This window comes from Artemia sp. Qi Xiang Cuo, chromosome 21, assembly GCF_049724085.1.
Source record: "Artemia sp. Qi Xiang Cuo chromosome 21, ASM4972408v1, whole genome shotgun sequence".
Taxonomy (NCBI): domain Eukaryota; kingdom Metazoa; phylum Arthropoda; class Branchiopoda; order Anostraca; family Artemiidae; genus Artemia; species Artemia sp. Qi Xiang Cuo.
The window spans coordinates 51,343,059-51,366,977 of NC_142814.1; the positions used below are offsets into that span (position 1 = coordinate 51,343,059).

Sequence of the window (23,919 nt, forward strand, 5' to 3'; positions counted from 1 at the left end):
AACCGAGAACATCTTCTTAGAACTAAGAACGACGAACGGCGAAAACGAACGCAGCTATAGCTTATCGGATATTCAATTATTTTGTAACGCCATCTTTTTCAGGGTTTTGAAAGAAGTCCAGAAGGTGGCATTGAGCTTATATCGAAAAATATTTCGTCAAGATTGAACATCCAATGTTCTGTATTGATGGGAGCCAATATAGCATCTGAAGTAGCCGAAGAAAAATTCTGTGAAACAACAATTGGTGAGCTTTTTTGGCCTGAATCTGAACTCGGGGATTTCTTTCTTATTTTTAGTTCAGCAAATTAATTAAGCGATGCTATTCAAATATACTATTGCGTTAACTTAAGGTTTCTATAAATAATGTGTCTTCAGTGGGAGGGGGGGGGGGGTTGAACCCTCGCCCTTCTGCTCGCTATTGCATTTTAACTGACGAAGAGAAAACTATATACAACAAACCCTTAAAGATTATTTTTGATAAATTGCTATAATAATTATTATTTAAATATATTATTGTTTAAAAGCCATTTAAGGATATTATAAAGCCTTTTCAGGAATTTGGGAATATTACAGGTTCGAGAGAACTTGGTCCTGGTGTCCTCATTTCAATTTTTTTTTTTTTTTTTATTTGATTTGCATTGATTTTTTTCCTATGTTTTTAGGATTTCCCCCCTTTTTGTTTTTATTTATTTTTACTGTTGTTACCCCGCCTTTTTCTATAATTCCTAAAAAAAACTGTAATGAATGATATACATTTGCTTTTTCAAGCATTTTTTCTGCTTTATTGTGACTTATTGTCGTATTACGTTTTGTTTATGTTAATAAAATTGTTAAAATAAAAAATTAGGATACACTAAGATTGTTGCTATTAGAAGGAATTCCAACAAAAATGTGTTGGCCAAGCTCAAAACATCTTCCTGTGATCATTCTGTTCTTTTTGCTTCTGGTATTTTTCGCCTTTTTGAGCACAGCCTTGGCATACATATTCAGTCATGTACGTTCCTATTTCTATTGAAGAGTTTGGGACATATCGTGTGTTACAAATTTTTCCTTGGCTACTGCTTCGCGCGTGCGCAATGAAGAATTTTTAGCGATGGCTGGTCACATATGTGGGAATTTAGGAGACCTGTTCACTCATCTGACCACGTCCGTTTGTGGCGCTGTGATGTGTTTCATTTCTGAAACAAACGTACCATGCTGTGTTCTTAAGAAATAAATATTAGAAAGAACCTAGAATAATTATTTTAGATTTTGTAAATGTTCGTCCTTTCTTCCACCTTGGACGAAAAAAAAGACCATTGTAAAAAAAAGAAAAAATTAGTTCCTGATATTATAGTATAACTGGAAGTATTGGACAGAAAGATTTCAAAATATATGTCCGTATATCTCTGCATCGTCTTTGCTTCTGAAAATTCTGTCCTTGAGAATAAAAACAGAGTCTGGATTAATTATTTTTGATGTTGTAAGTTTTGCACTTTCTTCCATCTTGGACAGACTAAATTGGGTTCTTTTACCAAAAAAATTTCACTTCTCAATATTTAAGTATAGCTGGAAGTACTCAGAGAAAACTTTCAAGCGTCCGATCTTCTCCCGCGTCATATTTGTTTCAAGAATCTTTCCCCTTCTTAAGACAAAAAAATAATAAGAATCCGGATTAGTTATTTTAAATTTTGTAAATTTCTTTTGTTCTTTTGATAATGGACAGTAAACTGTTTATCGGAAAGTTTCTAGTTTTGATATTACAGTAAACCTCAGAAAACACTGCGCCGACAGCTTTCAAACAGAGCTTGCATCCGTATTTCTTCGCATCACCGCCTTATCATTTTTTTTTTTCAGTTGGGATTTTTGTTTTTGTTTTTTAGTTATTTTTAGCTTTCTCTTTTTTTGCTTGTTTAGTTTTCTTCCTTTATTCGTTCGATATCTTCAGTATTATGTCACTGTATAATGTGGATTAAAAACAAAGGAAAAGATACTGACACCCAGGACTGCACATACAGAAGGGTTACACAACTAGACCTAATATGCGAAATATGGAAAAAGAATTATTGTTCGGTCGAGGGGGTTATACCAATAGATTTTTTGTTGAATGATGGGGGGGGGGGTAATCTTCACTTATTTGCATTTTTAAAACCAATTACGAGTTGAAGAAATACTTTGGGGGAAGGAAGGAGGTCATACCCGGTAACTCTCAGGTAACTTTATAATGAATGATGGAAGTTTCCTAAAAATAACTTACCTTCAATTGAAGCCAAACCGTCAGCCTCCTGATGAGTAGGTCGGAAAATTTCTGGGTATTATTTACCTAAAGTTATTTATTGTGTATAAAGTTATTTAAAGTCATTTTATGTAATTTTATATTAATTATAATTATGTTATTATAATATTATTTATATAAAAAATATATATTATATATAATATATAAAATATATATAAAATTATATTTTTCTGTCTTCAATCTAGGCTCAGCTCAAATGGAAATGGGCAAAACATTAAAAGAATTATTCGAAACAAGCTATTTCCGTGTTGTGGTCGTTGATGACGTGTATACGGTTGAAGCCTGTGGGGCTTTAAAGGTAAGACAAAATATTAATAAAAAGTTTCGCAAAATCGGAAATGGGCAAAGTATTAAGAGGACATTTGTAAGAAGGTATTTCTCATGATCATTAGAGGCGTATATTGTTGAACCTTATGGCGTCTTGAGCGTAGGAAGTGAAGGCATTAAGTGCAATTTATCAACATTTATAAAATGCTCATTTGCATCCCCCTGTATATATACAATGGATATATGGGATTATATGTATCGCCCCAAATAAATAAAATATGATGGTGCGGTTTATCTATAAATTTATCTACGATTTTTAGAAATTTATAGAATAAATTTATTTTTGTATTAATATATTTGTATATAAATAAATAAATATATATATATATATATATATATATATATATATATATATATATATATATATATATATATATATATATATATATATATATATATATATATATATATATATATATATATATATATATGTATATATGATATAGATATATATATATATATATATGTATATATATGTATATATATATATATATATATATATATATATATATATATATATATATATATATATGTAAATAAATGTAAATTTATTTACAATTTATCTATAAAAAATAAATTTCCCATTTGCAAGATTAGAATAAATATTTGTTAGTCAACCCACTATTGCAGCATATTAAAATATAATATCATAATTATTATAAACATAGTATAAAATCTAAATCTTCTGTTTTTCACGCACACAAAAGGAAACTGAAAGAAATAATATGAAAAATAACTAATATCACGCCTCCTGACCAAAATTTTTTTAAGTAAAACTCGATTTTGTTTTGTTTTATTAAAAAAAATGAAACGTAGATGAAATAAAATAAAAATAAATAATAAAAGCCACAGGATTCAGACATATCGAAGAGAGGGAAGGTGTGGGTCATTGGGTGATCTCTGAATTAAAATTTCATTTTAAATTTTATTTATTTCATTTTTTAATTTTATTCTGAATTAAAATTAAATGTCTTTAATTACTTTTACTCTTGGAAGTGTGCTTTACATCATAATGATTGCATTCGAAGAGATTTGGATTAAATCTTTACAAGTTCATTCCAAGTTATTATGAGAAAATGTAAAAATAACCTCGTTGTTCCATGAGTAGGCTACTAGTAAGTAATCACAAACTTGGATAAGAAGGAAGCTCCTCCCCTATTTTGCTAAACAGTCACACAGTTTCTAACAGTCAATTTTAATTGTGAAATCTCTAATCACTCTAAGAATTTTGAATTTAAACGCTAAATGAGGGACATTAATGGCAATGACAGCCACTTCAATATTTGACAGCTGAATTGTTTACTCCTGAATAGCAAACAGCTTAGCCTTACTCCTGTTTACTACCTGAATACACCTCCTCTGTTATCTCCTGTGTTAGGGTTTTAAACAAATAGACCCAAATAGGTCCCATCTTCAAATTACGGACATCTTTAAAGTCAAAATTTAACGCAAAGCGAACGGGGTTTCAGGGGTTCACCCCGCCTCTTTAATACTTAGGATAAGCCTGAATATTATATGGAAAACGAGGATAAAAAAAAGTCCTAATGAAAGTGGGCTAAAGGGCAATATTAAAGTGGGCTTAAAGGGCAATATTAAAGTGGGCCTAAAGGGAAATATTAAAGTAGGCCTAGAGGACAATATTAAAGTGGGCCTAAAGGGCAATATTAAAGTGTGCGTAAAGGACAATATTAAAGTGGGACTAAAGGGGAATATTAAAGTGAGCCTAAAGGACAATATTAAAGTGTGCATAATGGACAATATTAAAGTGGGCTTAAAGGGGAATATTAAAGTGAGCCTAAAGGGCAATATTTAAGTGGGCCTAGTGGACAATATTAAAGTGGGCCTAAAGGGCAATATTAAAGTGGGCCTAAAGGGCAATATTAAAGTGGGCTTAAAGGGCAATATGAAAGTAGTCCCATATATGATATGTTGTAATCTGTCGTAGAACAGTGGATTAATGCTCCGCTCGGCAATGTGGGGCTTGATGTTCGATTCTGACTGCTGCAAGGGTTGGGCGTCTGGCTTGCTACCTGTCCGCGTAAGAAAGACCCAGCAACTGAAATTTCGACAATAACCTGCTGATGCCCTATGTACTAGTGATGGCTCTGGTTGATATTTATCGTTTATCCCTTTATCATAGGTTTTGTTTTACCCTTAAGCACCCATCCCCCCTACTTACATTTAAATAATTTCTTAGACCACACTGCTTTTCCATTTACTGAATTCAAGAGAGAAAAAATGGGTATAATTTAAATAAACCAGGGGAACAAAACTTTTCCGTTGATAAAGGCTCCCGGACGTGGAGTCGAAATATTCGGGTTTTTACTGTAAGGCTTTTTTTTTTTTTTTTTTTTAAATTATACCCGTTTTTTTGTTCTTAAATTTTTATCTAAATTTTAGAGTAAAGAGTAATAATTAAGGGGTGCGGGAGTCCCTTCATATTTTGAATAAGTCTGAATGTGATATGATGAAAGAGCAGAAATTAAATGGATAAGAAACAAGCTTTTTTCCAAATTAAGTAAAGAGTAACATTTAAACTAAAACCTGTAAAAATTATCAATGAATGTGACAGGTTGTGTCCCACCCTCAAGCGCCTGCTTTTTACGCTAAAGTTTGCCTTTTCTAATAGTTTAAGAATGAGTGCTCTAACACAGGAGCAATGTCATAAAAGTTTGGATTTTTCCACAATACTTTGAGAAGGCTTAAATAACCATATTATTTAAACAATATAATGTCAATTCAAACTTTTCGAACGCCAATCGGTAAATAAAAAATCTTGCCACTTCGCTATACTTATTGCGCTCTTTAATGCTTTCAGCAAAGCGCTCGTAAAACTTCAGTAAAAGACTACTTTATTTTTAATTTTTGTTTATAAACAAATAAATCAAACCTCTAAAACAAACATGCGAATCAAAACAAAATCTAAAACTTTGAAAACTTAGATATTTCAAATTTTTTTTAGCGATGAAAAACCGTAAGGGTGGCAGTTGTCAACTTGAGGAAGGGTAGTGGAAGATTGTTTCCTATAGGTTTTGAAAAACACTTTAATTTGTATCACCATTAAAATAAGAAATTGAAGTAGAGTGGAATGTCGCAAAAATCGAGCACTTGTCTAGCTTTGTTATTTTACAGGCCTCGTATATCAGTATTCTACTGTAATCAGCTGTTCTCAAGCTTTTTATGAATACCGGTTTGATACGATCACCCCATCCCCCCCCACGAATATTGAACATAGAGTTGTCCTTTATGGAAGTTTGCTAGGGGTGGGGGCTGTGATCCTTGCAACGGAGTATATGCTAGATTTTTTTTTTCTGTCCCTGTCTTTCCACAAACTTGGTCACTAAAAATATAATAATAATATACGGAAATATAATAATATAATAATAATATAAATATAATATAATAATAATAATAATAAATATAATATAAATATAAATATAATAAAAATATAAATATATATATAAATATAATAATAATAATAATAATAAGGAAATATAATAATATAATAATAATATATGATAATATAATGAAATATAATGTAATGAAATCCAAATGAAAAATTTACTAGGATGGTCTATATAGATAATATAATGATTAATATATGTAATAGTAATGTTATAAATAGTAATATAATAATACTCATTTTGTAAAACTTAATGCTATACTAGTGTTTTGGAAAAAAATCTGAAAGCAATTTGTTATGGAATGCTTTGTTACAAATAATTTAATAGCTGTGATAATTTAACGGTAACTAGTTCAATTAATATTTAATTACTTTAATTTGTTGTTTTTATGTTTAGAATATTGTTGCTTGTGCTGCTGGGTTTTCTGACGGTCTTGGCTATGGCGACAATACAAAATCAGCAGTTATCAGACTCGGACTGATGGAAATGGTTAAATTTACAGAGGTACGTAGGTATATTATATATTGTAACGTAATTATATTCTAGTTATTAATATTATAATTTTAACTAATTGTAATCATAATTGGACTGATTGAAATGGCTAAATGTACGAGGTACGAGATTATATTATATATTTATATTTTAATTATAAATATTGTAATCATACGTCAATATAATTCTAATTACAATTTTAATTTCTAAATTCAAACACCTCTTTTCTCAAGAGGTGTTGTACCCGTTAAAATATCTCTTTTCTAATGATAATAATTCTAGACAAATACCCCTTCGTACAATGAACCTGCACACGGTGTCTTTTCTGTCTACTATAGGGATATAATATTTTTTATGTAAAACTTTTTTATTATAATTATTATCTTAAATGTATATAATAATACATCTTATTTATAAACAATACTTATAACTATTATGTCTTATTAAATAAGATATAACTATTTTTTACATAAATTTATTTATTCATAGAGAAAATAGGTGCAATGTAAGAGATATAAAAAATTCTACTTTAAAGTTACCTCAGATAAAAAGCAAAATATTACTATTTAGTTTAACTTATATCTATCTATAGATTAACGACTCTTCTTGACTATTAAGGTCCTATCGTCAGAGAATTTTCTTCTCTGTCAGGCTCCCCATATGCTCCAGGAGCCATAAGCTCCTCATATTCTCGGTGGCTGAGGCTGGTAGGCACCAGGTGACACCAGGACTCGAGATCCCGTCTCGAAGGACTACAAGTCAAGCGTGCCATTTAATCGGCTAGAGTGGCTCTAGTCTAAGCTAGTCTAGTCTAAGATAGAGTGGCTCTAGTCTAATATTTAACTCTATAGATAGATAAATAGATTTATTCACAAAAAATTAGGCCCAACTTAAAGCCCAATTACGCCAGGGTGACATACACAAAACAAGCGAAAAAATACAGCAACAAAACATAAGACTGAAAAGACACTAAAAGTGACTATTTAAGATAATCATGGCGATACCTCATACCTACCTCATATACCTCGATACCTCATACCTACCTAATTCCAGCTCTCAACCCTTATGACTATAAATATTTGATTATTCTTGCCATGTCTATAAAAATATAATTGGTATGCATACATATAAATTTTAATTACTATATTTTAAGTGGTAGTTTCCTTTTTTAATATTTTCTTTTTTGTGGTTTCCTTTTCTTCTTCGTGTTACTTTCTCATCTCTATTTACGAATAGGATTTTATTTTTCCATGTTTTTTTTTATGTTTCCATATTTATTTTTCCATGAAGTTTTATTTTAATACTTCAACATGTCAAATATTCAATGTGTGTTTTTTTTTAAGGTGAGGTGAGTTAATATAGAAAATAAATTAACATAGAAAATATAGTGAGTATAAAAAAAAGGAAATAAATAATGGAAGGAGGTACAGAAACAGAAAAATAAAAGATACGAAGTAGCAAGTATTGCTCCAAGGTCAGTGCGATAATCTTTACAATTTATATAAATAACAAATAGTTTTCAACAAATTCTTTTTATTTAAAAATGGGTATTAAGAAAAAAGATAGGTGCAAATTAAGACATCTTAAAATCTCCGATCACTTGTTTTTCATGTTGCTTGCTGATAGGGCAATTAAGGGCTTTAAGGGCAGTATTAAAGTGGGCCTAAAAGGCAATATTAATGTGGGCCTAAAGGGCAATATTAAAGTGGGCTTAAAGAGCAATATTGAAGTGGGCCGAAAGGGAATATTAAAGTGGGCTTCAAGGGAAATATTAAAGTGGGCCTAAAGGGAAATATTAAAGTGGGCCTAAAGGGCAATTTTAAAGTGGGCCGAAAGGGAATATTAAAGTGGGCTTCAAGGGCAATATTAAAGTGGGCCTAAAGGGAAATATTAAAGTGGGCCTAAAGGGCAATATTTAAGTGGGCCTATAGGGCAATTTTAAAGTGGGCCTAAAGGATAATATTAAAATAGGCCTAAAGGACAATATTAAAGTGGGCCGAAAGGGCAATATTAAAGTGGGCCTAAAGGGCAATATTAAAGTGAATCAAAATGAATATTCAAATGCTTTCTGTCTGTTAACTTTTAAATTTTTAATAATGTGAAAAACATTCAATTCTTCATGTGTGTTTTTTTTAAGCTAAGATGAGTTGTTAGTGGGCTAGGCTTGAAATTCTTTGTCTGTGAGGACGTGGGGTCGCTGGTTATTTGGTTTGGAATGGGAGTTAGCGGTGTGACTCTGTAAGCACACGCTGAATCGACACGCGAAGCGTCGGATGATTTGCCCACAACCGCACATTGCACTCCCGGCCGAAGGCATCGAATCAAGATATCGATACCCGCGCTGCGGAGACCATTAGTCAGCATGCGAAAAAATTTAAAGTTTATCAAAAGTAAGATGAGTGAATATGGAAAATGTAATGAATAATGAAATTAAATGAATTAAATAATAGGAGGAGCTACAAAAACAGGAACATCAAAAATCCAAAGTAGCAAGTACTGCTCCAAGGTCAGTGTAATAGCCTTTAGAGTTGATATAAATAAATAGTTTTTATAAAATTATTTTTATTAAAAATGTTTATTAAGAAAGAAGCTAGGCGAAATTTAAGACATCTCAAAGAACTACTGCAAAGTCACAAAATGTAGAAAACAGATGATAATTTAAGATATACCTTCCTTTCAGTTGTCAACACTCATATTCCTGTGTCTATAAATATTTTGATTATTCTTACTGTGTATGTAAGAGAAAAAAAAATAGTCTGCACACGGGTAATTATTATTGTTATATTTCAAGTTTTTTTCTCTTTTTTTCTCTTTTTCTCTTTTTTTCTCCTTTTTCACTTTTTTCTCTTTTTTCTCTTTTTTTCTCATTCTCTTTTTTTTTAGTTACATTCCTTTTTCGCATTCTTTCGCTCACTTTTTAGTGTAATGTGGATAGATTAAAATAATCGATATACTCCGTACATCGATATATTAATATAAATCATGTCGATTCATATATCTATCTATGTGGTTAAGATTAAGATTCTTTTGTCCAGATAACATTTTGAAAATTTTACAGGATGGTGAAAATAGTTCTGATTTAATATTTTTGGATCTCTCAGTTTTTGAAAGTATCTTCTTGTAATGACACCTTTTAAATACCTCCATTATATGGCTAAGATTAATCTGCGACCTTGTAAATAACTAAAGGGCATACCTAAAGTTTTGGTAATTAACTTCCCAGTGGAAATAGTTCTGATTATATATATATATATATATATATATATATATATATATATATATATATATATATATATATATATATATATATATATATATAATTGTAGTGAAAATAATTGTATAATTAAACTTCGGATTCTGAATTTAAAACAAATAATGGTTTACTCAAGTAATTTTTTCATCTTATTTTATTTGACTCGTTCTCTTATGTTGACGTATTGTTGAAGTTTTAACTGGCTAAGTGGACACTTGAAAAACCATATATGTCCTAAAAAGTTAGAAAAATCGAAAACTCAATTTTTTATGAAAAAAAAACTTCCGTTTGCAGTTATTCAGGTTTTAGGAGTAGCGGCGGCAAAATTAAAAAAAGAAACGAAAATATTTTAAGAAAAGCTTAAAAAATGGCACGAAAGGGCATAAGAAGGTGTAGCTTTCTTTTGAAGGTATACTTCTCTTTGAGATTCCACTGATTGCTAATATTTCAACTTTATGGGCAAAAAGCATTGCCAAACTTAAATATAATTGGTTTTTCTTCTTTATTGTCACGGTTCAACGTGGTAACACTGACGTAAATAAGGTAACGCCGTAAAACATACACAATTTTGAAAAAAAAGAAAAATCATGGAAAGTCGTGTTTTAGCGATAAATAGACCTAAGACGTGTCCAAAGTGGTAATAAATGTTTAATTTTGATATCCTTGCTGCTTTAAAGTCAAAATCTTCCAATGTTTATTGTTAATGCATACAGTAAATTTTAAAATTAAAAAAATTAAATTAAAATTATGCAATAAATTTTGCTCTCAGTTCTTCGGATAAGCTTTTCTAAATATTTATTTATGTCTTTAAGTAAAATAATATTATTTGAATGGTTCCATTGTAACTGAACCACTGTGTAACTGAACCCCAAGCAACTGAACCACCGTGCAACTGAACCCTTGTGCAGCTCAATCCCCGTGCAACTCAACCCCATTTAACTAAACCCCCGTGCAATTGAACCACCATGTAACTGAACCACCGTGCAACTGAACCACCATGCAACTGACCCACCGTGCAACTGAACCACCATGCAACTGAACCACCGTGCAACTGAGCCACCGTAAAACTGAACCCTCGTGTAACTGAACCCTCGTGCAACTCAACCACCGTACTTACATTGGGTAAAACACAATTTAGAATTTTTATATGTTCAACTTTGCTGGAATTGTTTGCTTTTTTAAGTCTTTATATAAATTACCGTCAAGATGATTTGTAAAAATACTCTGTTTTGTTGTCACAAAAACTAAGAAAATCGGACGTCATAAACTCTTAAATCCAGATTTATTTCTCTGTTTTATGTCTGTTAATGGGGGTATCCTTCACCCTGTCACTTTCTATGGGTCTAAGCGTTTACCCCTCTCCCCCGCGGAAAATTTCCCCTCCACCCACGGAAACCCCTCACCTGCAAAATACCCCTCTCGCGGAAATTATGGTTTTCAAAATCCCAAAATCTTCTTTGAGTCGTGTTATTTTTTAGTTTAATTGAGAAGTTCCAAGAAAAAGAAACCCAAAACGAACAGAAGTTAAAACAAACGATCATAGAAAGCATGGAGGTTTTTGGGAGAACAAAAAAAAGGGGCTATAGAGTTACGTGCTGAACCCTCGTTCTAACAAACCCCCATGTAACTCAAGCCTCCTTTAACCCAATCTTCATTTAAATCAAATCCTGAACCTAAGTCAAGGCCTAAAAATAAGTTTGAACTAAGGCTGATTAAAAGCTGAAAATCTATTTCTCGCTTCATTTGCGGATTCTAACTTGTATTACTCATTAGTTTATCCCCTAAACCCTCTAAATTGAATGAAACTTTCAGGATTGGGCCTATCCCCAAAAGCATGGCCCAATAAAGTGTTTATTTTGGTTTTATGCAAACTTTGAACTTTTCATTAGTTCGAAGTCCCCCATCCACAACTTATCCAGAAAGGTCTAACTTATTAATGGAAGCCGTTCTAAAGATATTGCTGTGAAACCCTTTTGAGAATGTGCATAATCATAGTCAATTTGATTCAGTTCAATATCTGCCAAAATATTTCTTGACAGCTTCACCTTAATACCCTTAGCTAGCGTAGTAGCAGTAGTAGCAGTATGCACATAGCACCTTTTATTTTCTTCAGTATTTTTTTCAACACACCAAACTGTCCCTAGGATATTGCTGATGCGCCCATTTGACAACCTGTATACAGATGGCTTAATGTGATTCACCCTCAATATTCCCTGAAAATTCCACCTTCATACCGTTCATTACCATTAGGTACAGCTGTAATGGTAGTCCCAGTAATAGTATTAGTAGCAGTATTAATAGTAATAGCACTAGTGCTAGTAGTAGCAGTAGTATTAACATATTGCCTTTTGGTCAGCTGAAGATTCCTCTCATCAAGTTCTAGAAGCTTCAACTTAATACAATTAGCTGTTGCTATCCCATTGCCGATATATTCTTTTGATAATCTATATGTTCATGAAGTTCCTTAATTTTCATCTTAATACTTTTAACTTAGAAATGGTTGCAATTGAAGTAGCAGTCGAACTAGTAGTAGTAGTAGTTTTTGTAGTAGCAGTAGTAGTAAATGTAATTAAAATAGTAATAGCATTAGCAGTAGCGTGCAAAAGCCCGGATTTAAAACTTTGACGCTTCAGAGCCCATCGTGTTGGCCATTCCGTTTTTGAAAGATTTTCAGGGTTATTCCCGAAAAATTGGGGCTAGTGGAAGCAACTGACAGAATTAAACTGGTGAGCGAAAAGTTATGAAAGAGAGGGGTAATACCGAACGCTCAGCTACCATTCTTGGGAGAAATCTGACAGTTTAACCATGGAATTCCTGTGTTGTTTTAAAGTCACTTTTCTGTGAATAGGCAGCGTGGCGACAGAGTGCACCTGGCGACGATAAATCACATCAGTCACGTTTTTGTCAGGAAAAAAAATTACTCAGTGATAATTTATTACTCCCTCTGGCATTATGTGCCCCTAGGTCCGGGCCTAGGGACCTAGTGGTAAATCCAGGCCTGAGTGTGCACATATTTCCTTTTGGTGAATTGACTTTCCCTTCAAGCACTCTCTGAGAGTTCCAACTTAATACACAAATCCCTTTTTGAGATACGCCATTTTGAAAATCTGCATGCACATAGTGTCTTTTGATTTAGTTCAAGTTCTCCCTCAAATACCCAATTCTGTCGAATTTTCAACTTGATATGCGTAGCCTTAATAGTGCTACTTTAATAGTAGTAGAGGTCGTAGTTGGAGCAGTAACAGTAATAATAGTGTTGAATTAGTAGTAGTAGCAGCAGTATTAATACCAGTAGTAGCAGGTAGATGCCCCAGAAGTTTCATCTTGATACGCTAAGCCGTTCCAAAAAAAATTGATGATACACCTGTATCAGTAATCTGTATGATATTGCAAGTTACCAATTGTTAAAATTTAAGGTTTTTGTATAAGGGATGGTCGTAAAAACTTTGAAGGAGGCTCATACGATTGGAAATTGAAAGTTCAAGTTCAATTTTGAAAAATCAAAGGTAATCAGAGGACAATCAGCCTTTCCCTCTTAACCGGTTTTTCCCCCCCCCCCCTTCCAATACATCAGATCAAAAAAAAAATAAACAATTTGTTCAAAGTAGTTTAAAGGTCAAATAACCATGCCTTTAGGGTTAATAAATCCACCACCCAGCAGCATCTGGGGCAAGGGCTGTAAGTTAAGCTAGTTGCTCATTGCTAACACATAAGGTTTTTGTAGAATTTTTTTTTGTATGAATTTGGGGGGGGGGGGCGGGCTCATTCGATTGGAAATCAAAATTTCGAGTGCACTTTTTCGGAGTTAAAAGTGATCGAAGGGTTTCCACCCCACCTTATTTTTTCCCAAAATACATCCGATCTAAATTTTGAGACGGTCATTTTATTTAAAACAGTTCAAAGATTAAATAACTATGCAAAGCCGTATCCAGGGTTCGTAGCTAGGGGGTTTGACCCACCCCCCCCCCCCCAAAAAAAAATGTTTGTCTGACCCGTGAAAACGTAAAAAAATGGACATAAACAAATTTTGTATGCGTTTTTGAGGTTATCTTGTGTACCCCCCCCCCCACCCCCCCAAAAAAAAAAAAAAAAAATAAATTAGTAAAACACCCTTCGAAAAAAAATCCTGGGTACGGTCTTGTAACTATTCCATAGTTAAATAACTATGGTTCACAACCCTCAGCCTCTGGTGCAAGGGCTGTAAGTTATACAAGTTGCCTATTATTAACATATAAGTTTTTTTTATCAAGAAAAGATGGCATGTTAGATCCTATCAGAGGCAACGCTATAGCGTTGCCTATAGTAAAGGCCATACGGCTCCAATGTTCTATTATTTTTTTTTTCCCCAGAGGCACTTCATATGGAAGAGGTCGTCGTAGAAACTTCGAAGGAGGCTCATTCGATTGAAATGCGAGAGTTCTAGTGCCCTTTTTAATAGTCGAAAATGATTGGAGGGCAACTAGGCCCCCTCCCCACGCCCATCATTCCCCCAAACACATCCAATCAAAATTTTGAGATAGCCATTTTGTTCAGAGTAGTTGATTTCCTGATAGAAAATATATTTTTGAGGAGGACACTCCTCCACAACCCTCAGGGCAAGGGTTTTAAGTTATGCCCTGGCTCTCCGTTTGTTTTACTGGTCACTTCTTAGCTTATTAAGTTGACCCGAACCGTTTCTTTTTTTAAGAGCTGAGTCTGGCAACTCTGCACCTAAGTTTTGTGCCGGAATGGCACTACTGCGTGTGAACCAAAGGGGTTGTAGTTTAGTTCCCGTAATTTTCGGGTTATTATTACATAGTATTTTTCAGGTTTTCTTCTCAGGATCCAAGCTTTCAACTTTCTTGGAAAGCTGTGGTGTTGCTGACTTAATTACTACATGTTACGGTGGAAGAAATAGACGAGTTTCTGAGGCATTTGTCAAATCAGGAAAGGTTAGTATATTGGAAAAGAAGAGTTCTAGAGTACCCCTCCACACTTCACCTTTCAAAAACCAATTCTTCCCGTAAGTGAAGCATCCCTCATTTTCCTAAAGGGATTCTTCTTTCCGCCTTTTTTCATTATTATTATTATTATTTTTTTTTTTTTGAAAAGGTGACATTGAGTATTACTTCCTATCTTTTCTTAATACAATTCTGTATTTTTCTGGAATTAACCTCTTTTCAGCTCAGTTATCTTGTGCGGATTAACTTGTATTATACCCTTATTTTCTAACCATCATCAATAGTAACACAGATTTTATGATAGTTTCTATTACAAAAATATTTTTTTAATAACGCTTTCAATATCTTTCTTGGCCAAAAAATCAATTCGCTTCAATTATATGCAGTATTGTTGTAGTGTAATAAGAAACATAAGATAAAACAGATAAAATTAGTCACTTTCATCTTGGACCTGGGGAAGTTGTTTTAATAGAGGCTATGTTTTTCTTGTATTTTTTTATATAACAATCTTTTTTAACAATTTTATATATAACATTTTTATACAATTTTTATATAACAATTTTTAATTTTTAATAATAGAACAATTTTTTTATAACAATCATGCAGCTACACAAGGAGGGTGGTGCTTCCAGCTTGCGCCCCTCATTCCCACCTCCAAATTGCAAGATTTCGACCATTTTTTTATGTTTCTTATGTTATATCTTTATTTATTATATAGAATAGGCTATTTTTATCTATACAAGCAATCATAGTTTAGAATAAAAATTCCAACAAAATGGGGCTAGTACTTACAACAAAAACAAGAAAGAAAGAAAAAACACGAGACTAACTTATTAAACACTGACATGTAAAAAGGAAAGAACGAATTGGCGAAACGGTTTGTTCTTGGAGTAGGCAATTCCATTCTCACTTTGTTAGCTGACCTTGTGTTTATTTTACTCCTCATAACTTTTGGTAGAATCCCTCTGTTTTTCACTGCTAGGAAGAAATTGGCCAAATTTGCAGATCAAACCAAACAACGTTCGTGAAGGGACAGTAGTTGCAGGGCAGATAATGACGATACATAACTTGCATATGCGTCTGAAAGAATGACTTTAAAGGCTCTTTTGTGTAGTGACTGAAGTTGATCGCTTAGGTAACTTGTGTTGTTGACTCGAGGGCCCCATACAGGGCAAACATACTCGAGAATTGGTCGGACGTAATAAATAATTAATAAAACAATTATTAGTAAATAGAAAAATAATTAGGAATAGGTAATATTAAAATAATAATAGGAAATTCTCTTGACAGTGAACAGAAGTATTGGTCATAGTGAATGAATATTTCCGAAATTATTAGCTGCGACCTGACTTTACAGTCAGCGCCTATCAAGTCTGACAGCTACTCAAATAATGTTTCGATATTGATTTGGGTACTGGTGCATTATACCTAACACAGCGCTATACACGAGAGAAGTCAAGTTTGGTTAATGCTAATGAAATAAAATAGGATGACTATATAATAGTTTAGAAACAAAATTTGGGCTATGTATTTGCACATTAGGGGGCTGGGGGGTATAGCATAGCATATATTAGATACGTAACCTAACCTAGGTACCTCCCCCCCCTAACCCCCAAAAAAACAGCAGTTTAAATATTGTAAACGCAATGAGAAATCACGCTTTGCAATCAATTTAGATAGCAAATACCCATTTGTATGTATGTAAAATAAGCCGTCTATATGCCGTAAATAAGCCATGTATGTAAAATAAGCCGTGTTAAGTTGGAACACAGAAAAACCGAAACGACGTAGTAAGATAATGGTACGTATCGTACCATTTGCCTTTGTAGTGATTGTGTCAACATGAGTACTAAGCGAGCAGTCAACGCTAAATGTGACAGCGAGAATTACAGCCGAAGATACACTAGGATACGGTGGACGAGACTGACAAAGTCTCTCTTAAGAGGATTAAAGTGAAGGATTTTGGTTGTTCCTATATAATATTGTTTGTATTTTTATATGTTATGTATTTTCTATATTTTCTTAGTGATTTACCTGTTTTTGTTTGTTTTTTTTCCAAGTTATTCCCTATGTAAATTGGGAGGCGCATTATAGCTACGAATGTATAGATTATGTGAGAGTATAACATTTACTGTTCTCTCTTAAGATTTTATTCCCCAAGGTAGGTGTGGCAACAGAAGTCTCCGACCTTTACAGCAAATACCAAAACAGTTAAATATGATATTCTTATTAGTTAAGCCTACACTATGCTTAAGAAAAAAAGCTATTTGTTAGAAAATGAATAAGTCGTTTTCTAAATCATTTTCCGAAGATCATTTCCTAGTAATATTGACCAATCTATTACAAATAGATGGGTTATTTTACCCTTCTAACTATTGTTTTGCGATACTCTCATCAAACTTGCCGTCGCCATAACAACTAAGATCCCGTTAAGATTTTATCGCAGGAGAGGCTCAGCAGGGAAATGTCTGTTCAATTGTGCTTCCATTCCCTTAATCTACGGTCTATTCAATTGTGCTTCCCTTCCCCTAATCTACGGCTCCCTGCAGATGCGCTACTATGAGAACAGTTTAGCAAACTGTTTTTAACAAATATCTCAAATGTTTAAAAATGTCAGTTACGACATTTAAGTTTGGCAGCGACGTTGCTATCTTGTGCTTGAGGAGAAAAAAAATGCCGTAGATTTAAAAAGTGAGCTCGTTGGCGGCCCTCCTCCTCCCTCTGGACTGGGAGGTAGTTTAATATTGTGGAGTTCTCACTTGCATTTAAATGTGCTCGTTGAGCAAAACTAATTCATAAGTCTAAAATCGCACCAATGCGCATTTTGAATTTACAAATAAAAATTAGCAAGGTCTCTGATAATCTAAAGATTGGTTTTGTATCATCAGACACAAATATGGGTTTGGTGGTAAAAGACGTGCTTTTATCCTTTGGGGAGTTCCACAAGGTTCGGTGCATAGGCCCGTTCTGTACCTAATTTATGTAGAATTCGTTTTTATATCCTTGGGACATTAATTATGTGCTGACACTGTGTTAAACATTTGCTGATGACACTGTGTTTACAATATATCACGAGAAGGAATTTGGGTTGTTGCGAAAAAACATGCCTTTTGTCTTAATTTTAGGATATGCCCTGAAGTGAAATAGATCTTGTTTGATTTTTATTTTGTTTGTAAAGTTTTTTCGTGGACAACTGTGCAAAATTTGATGCTGTACATATTGTAATTTGTACAAATTTCACTGATTAGAAAAATAAAAAGGAAAGGGGGATTTGGAAGTATCAGAGAGTAAAAGTAAATTTTAAGTAGTCCTCCTCCCTCCTCCACACACAAACGTGTGCACACGCTGCCTAAAAGATCAAATATCATAAAAACATATACCGGAAATAATTTTTACACCCTCCTCCCCCTACCCCTAGAAAACCTAAAAGGATGACTGCAACAAAGCTAATTTTAAGCCCCTCCCCTGGAAGATCAAAAGTACATAAAAATGTACTAAACCTTTGGTCGTTATTTAATCCCGTATTGTTTAGTGTTTTTACACTAATAATAATAGACAAATCAATGTTTATAATAAATAAAAATCAATACAAATAAATTTAGTAAATATAGCAATGTAATTTCTTTCTTATATATCCGGAAGTAATTTAAAAAAGTGGAATAAGCAGTAGGAATATGCCATCAGTGCTTGAAAAAATCTGCTTCAGCCGTTAAGATCTTTTGCCATTATCCTTTGGCTAATGTTTAGAAATCAATTACTATGCCTTTTTTCAGACAATTGAAGAACTAGAAAAGGAAATGTTGAACGGGCAGCAACTTCAAGGTCCGCACACGGCTGATGAAATAAACGTCATGCTCAAGAACAAGAAGATGGAGGATAAGTAAGTTGGCTAATTCTTAAGCTGGGTTCACAAAGGTGTAAAATATTCCTCCGGTAGCCGGATTTAACATCGTGTGACGAAAAAATCATCCGTTACTGTTTCAAAACAGAGATGAATAATTTGACCCTGACAAAATATATGCTCAGGAATAACTGCGTTTAAAATAGGCAGAAATAAGGTGGCATATTTTAGAGTGTATGATGGTGATTTAGGTTAGTCGGGGATTAATTAATTTAAACCCTATGAAAAATATGGGGGTATTTTATTAGATATCTGTAATATTCAATTCGTTTCTGTTTCGGATAATAGTTGGAACATATCTTTTTTAGGCTAGCAAAATCGTGTTTAAAGTAAAATGTTTGCTTCTATTCGCTCTTAAAACTCCACAATTTTTTGTTTTTAAATAAGCATAAAAATTATTTTCGGAAAACTTTTGGGATTTTTGCTATAACATCAGCCCTTTTTCTTATATCAAATAACTAAGCTAAGTCCTTATCATCTTCGATAACTTAGTTTCCGTAGTTGTAATCTATATTCTTTTTTTTATAACTGTTAACATCATGTCAGCCCCGTTGATTAACAACCAACCACAAAATAGAATATGGTGTTAAATAAATAAAAAGTTAATTTTAGGTGTGTATCAGCTCAGCAGAATTCAGGTGTGACTGTTTGCTACTATATATTAGGATAGCTTCTCAAAATCAAAATAAGTTTTTCGGAAAGGTTTCTTGTTCAATCGGCTTTTTTTTTAAAAATCCAGTTTTCACTGAATTGGTTTAAATATTTAAATCTAATTAGTGAAATCAGTTTATTAAAAGCTTTAAAAAAATATTTTTGTTACAAATCGATATTACATCCGCACGTTGTGCTGATGAAGGATGACAGATTGCCGAAGATTGTTCTTTTCGGCCAACCGTCTAGGGCTAAACAGAAAGTAGGTCGTCCCCGCCTGGGGTGGGAGGACGTCATAAAGAGAGACTTAAAGGAAATAGGAACTTCGTGGGCGGGTGTAAAAAGGGAGGCTTTGAATAGATTGGGGTGGAGGAGGAGCGTGTGTAGATGTGTTGGCCTCAGGCGGCTTGGTGCTGCGGTGAATTGTTAGTAGTAGTAGTAGTAGTTACAAATCGATGTTTACTCAATCCCAAATTTGTTGAGTCTTACCCGAATTTCTCTGAAAGAAAACTGTGTTGATGCCCAACGTCAAACGTGAGAAGAACACAGACTGTTGAACAATTATCTTATATTTCGACAATTGAATTGGTACTTTCTTGTAATATTTCCTTGAATATACCATTAGTTTAAGCTAATTCTAACTTAGTTTAAGCTAATTCTAACTTAGTTTAAGCTAATTCTAACTTAGTTTAAGCTAATTCTAACTTAGTTTAAGCTAATTCTAACTTAGTTTAAGCTAATTCTAACTTAGTTTAAGCTAATTAAACCATTAGTTTAAGCTAATTCTACTCAGTTTGATTATCTTAGGACAAATTGAAAAGAATTAGCACAAGTTTACTTTAGCACAGTTTACTTTATATTACTTTAGCACAAGTCTTTATGCACTATTACATAAATTTGAAAGGGGTGATTTTTTCTCATCATGTACAAGACGAATAGAAGAGACCACGCCTAGCTCCCTTCTACAATTCCCCTTGTTGGAAATCATAAAACGATCAAAATAAACTACGCCTTTCTTTCGAATTATTTATTTCGAACATGTAACCGGCCTTTGTTTCAATACTAAGATGAATAAGAAAAATACAACGGTGTTCTGTCCAGCGTTATTAGCACTGCTCACCTTAATCAAGTTATTGCCAAAATTGAAGGACTCTTATTACCGTTATGCGCCAATAAAGGCCGGTCCCTACACCAACGAAGATGGCGCTTTAGAAGGGTACTAAAGTATCAAAATAAAACATTACTTGCTTAGACTTAGGTCTTCCAACGCCGGCTGACGCAAAAGGTAACAACGGTGCCCCTGTATGGCGCTTTGGACCAAAGATCCTTCTAGGGAGAACCTTAACGTTCTAAATTTTCCAAAATTCTCCCACGGGTCCAGAAGTTCTCTTAGAATTAGCGCGACAAAACGAAAAAATAGTAAAGAAAAGAAAAACGTGGATTATACGAGCTAGTGATAAATGTAGAATAAAATGCAAATATTTCGGTCAAGATCTCCGCTTGACCGTCCTCAGTTCTCAATAATAAAATAAAAATTACTAATAAAAATCCATGGTTTGTTTTATAACCTCTTTACGTACGAAAACAAGAGAGGAAGGGAAATAATAAATGAAAAATAAATCAAAAAGGTGAGAAAACGAGGATTTTGTCAGCCAGTGGCTAAATATGAAGACGAAAAACAAGCAAATATTTCGACCAGGACCCCCGCCAAGTCGTCTTCAGCGCTAAAAAAAAGAAAAAAAAATCTAACCTTCTGAAGTTAACGAGAGCAGAGCCTTCACTTCGGAAGGTTAGATTTTCTTTTTGATTTTTTTTTTTTTAGCGCTGAAGACGACTTGGCGGAGGTCCTCGTTGAAATATTTGCTTGTTTTTCGTCTTCATGTTTTGCCACTGCCTGACAAAATCCTCGTTTTCTCACCTTTTTGATTTATTTTTCATTTATTTCCTTTCCTCTCTTTGTTTCCATGCGTCATGTATTGCCAGTGTGGTCTTAGAATGTATTTATAACCTCTTTCTGTTTGAAGGGAGAAACCATCTCCCTCTCTTTCTTTCTCTGTTTCTCTTTCGTTAACTTTTCTCTTTATGTTTATTTTACAGATTCCCTTTGTTTACGGCTGTTTATCGAATTTGCCATCGTGAAATTCCGCCGCAGGCCCTTATTGATTGTATTCGTGAACACCCAGAACATATGTAGAGGAAGAAAACTGGTTAATTTAGTAAATTTGTTGCTCATCCTGTTTTTAGATTTATTTCTAAGGCTCATGGCAGAACTTGTTTTAAACATGGCAATGCCAGCATAACATTTTTGTGGTATATTGTTAATTTAAATGGATTTTGAGAAAATCCTGTGAGCTTTTTATGTTTTATATTGTTGACAAATGCGGGTTTGCTAAAAAAAAAAATGTTTTCTTAAAATTTCCCGAAAAATTGAATTAACAGGATAAGTTGTAAATGGCTCAAGTCTGATTCATTGTGGATACGGGTAATATCGTAAAGGATAAATTGGAAGGGATGATAAATTTAATTCGCAAGCAAAACTAATTGTTTCTGTTGTCGATGTTTGGTCTTACTTTCAGAACTGATTTGTTTTATTTTATTTGTTTTTTCTTGCTCTTTTCTTCTTATCAGTTGGTTTTCTTCCAGGAAATCAAATTTTTGTCTTGAGTTCAGTACTTACTATAATAGGGTAACTCAACTGGATTTATTATTTAGTTTTCTCTGTACGTGCTAACCTCCCCCCCCCCTCCCCCTTCAAATGCTTTTGGGTGAGAAAGTAGCAGTTTTTTACGTTTTACAGTGGAGGCTATTTTTTTTTCTCAGACTGACATATATTTTTTATTTTTTACTCAACCTGATCTGAACTAAATTTGTTGAAACATTTTTCTTTTGCGCTTTCTTTACCCCTTTCCTCCTCAGCCTGACCTTGGTAAAACTTCGAAAGTGAAATGTATTTTAACGCTATAATAGCGTATCAAATTTTTCGTTAATTTCGCTTTACTATTTCTATTTAAAATTTGTGTGCACTGGATGCTATTAAATAGCGGTAATATGATTAATTTCTGTGATTAAACCTATGTCTGGGCCACACTGTAGTTATACTTATCGATAAAAACAAAACTATGCACAGCTTCAGAGCGAAAAATCTGCTTAGTTCGTTAATCCGAGGAAGATACAAAGCACATGTTTTTTCTTTATTTTTAATTTTTAATTAGGAAAAAATTAAGCTTAATTTCTCATATTTCCTACTCTATGTGTGATGGATCTGACTGAAGATAGTGAAACATACTGTTATTAACAATCAGCATTGATTTAAAATTTAAAAATAAAGTCACAATATTTGAATTATCTGCTTCTCTTTAGAAGGACTTCAAGTTCCCCCATTCCCCCCCCCCCCCAAGTGCATTTTTTCGAAGAATATCTTTATAATATGGTTATTAAAGTTTTTTTTTAATCAGGGAGCTTAGTACAATATTTTTTCTCTTACGTATGATGATTGTGACGAGAGACGGAAACCTACATAATGCTTGGAAACAAGTTGCCGTTGATGGTGACTTTTCAAACCAAGCTCACGCTATTTTATTTTACTAGTTCTACGGCGTGTCTTTGACATTAAAATTATCAAAGAACACGAATCATTCCCCCTCCCCCTACCTCCTCCAAAAATAATGTTGTTTGATCGTCAAAAGGACCTTAGCATAAGCTCTCATATGTCAAACAGACCAGACCGTCTGTCTCAGACTAAAAAACACACTAATATCATATGTTGATATATATTCAGAGGAGAGAATTACACTAGATATTATCATAAAAAAAGTTTGAAATTCAATTTTTTTTTTTTTTTTTTTTTAATACACCTATAATGCTACAAGCCATCCCTATTGCACTAAATCATTGTAACTAACTTAGATTTTGATTTGATCTTCCTATCAAATTCGTTAGTATTGAAAGCTTATGCGATAAAATGTATCGGATTTTAAGAATTTTTTCTCGTGAAGCTAATAAAAGGGTATGACTGGTTCTTATCGACAGGTGTGACTGTATTGTGGCTCGGGTATTAAATTTATACTGTTTTTTTTTTAAGTGTACACTCAATTGTGAATAGGCCAGTACCTTGATTTTTAGTCTAATAATTTTACCTTTAAGCAATTAATTAAGAACTGTTTTTTGGCTATTGAATAGCTCATTTTCATGATTGTGTATTTAAGTTGTGTGCTAAATCAAAACCGTTGACTATTGTGTCAATTAAATCAGTTGAGGTTAATTGTATGTGCTGCAGCCATTTTTGTTTCTCATAAATATTCTGGTTCTGTCAAGGCTTTAGAATTTAGTTGTTTTGTTCTTGTAGTATGATTGTTTTACACTAGGAATAAAATTTTTGCTGAAGTTTTAATTTTGTTCTCTTTTTAGTTTTGTCTATGTTGAGGTTAAATTAGTGGCAATTAATGTCCCAGTTGCATAGGGTTCAGTTGCATGAGGGTTTAGATGTACATGGGGTTCAATTGCATGGGAGTTCAGCTGCACGGTAGTTATTCTGCACGAGAAATCACTTAAATGATGGTTCAGATAAATGGGTTCAGTTGCACGAGGGTTCATTTATACGAGAAATATTGCACTGGGGTTCAATTGCACGGGTGTACAACTGTGCGGAGGTTTAGTTACAAGAGGGTTCAGTTGCA

The 23,919-nt window shown here is 33.3% G+C and overlaps 1 protein-coding gene across 1 annotated transcript in view; it reads left to right on the plus strand.

Annotated features, from left to right (window-relative positions):
• Positions 1–23,627, plus strand: part of Gpdh1 (Glycerol-3-phosphate dehydrogenase 1) — a 31,941-nt gene extending 8,314 nt beyond the window's left edge. The window contains exons 3-8 of the mRNA XM_089107032.1: positions 103–244; positions 2,461–2,573; positions 6,403–6,510; positions 14,560–14,682; positions 18,465–18,571; positions 21,341–23,627. Coding sequence (XP_088963158.1) covers positions 103–244; positions 2,461–2,573; positions 6,403–6,510; positions 14,560–14,682; positions 18,465–18,571; positions 21,341–21,437 — 690 coding nt within the window. The 3' untranslated portion in view covers positions 21,438–23,627. The remainder of the gene's footprint in view (positions 1–102; positions 245–2,460; positions 2,574–6,402; positions 6,511–14,559; positions 14,683–18,464; positions 18,572–21,340) is intronic.
• The last annotated feature ends 292 nt before the right edge of the window (positions 23,628–23,919 follow it).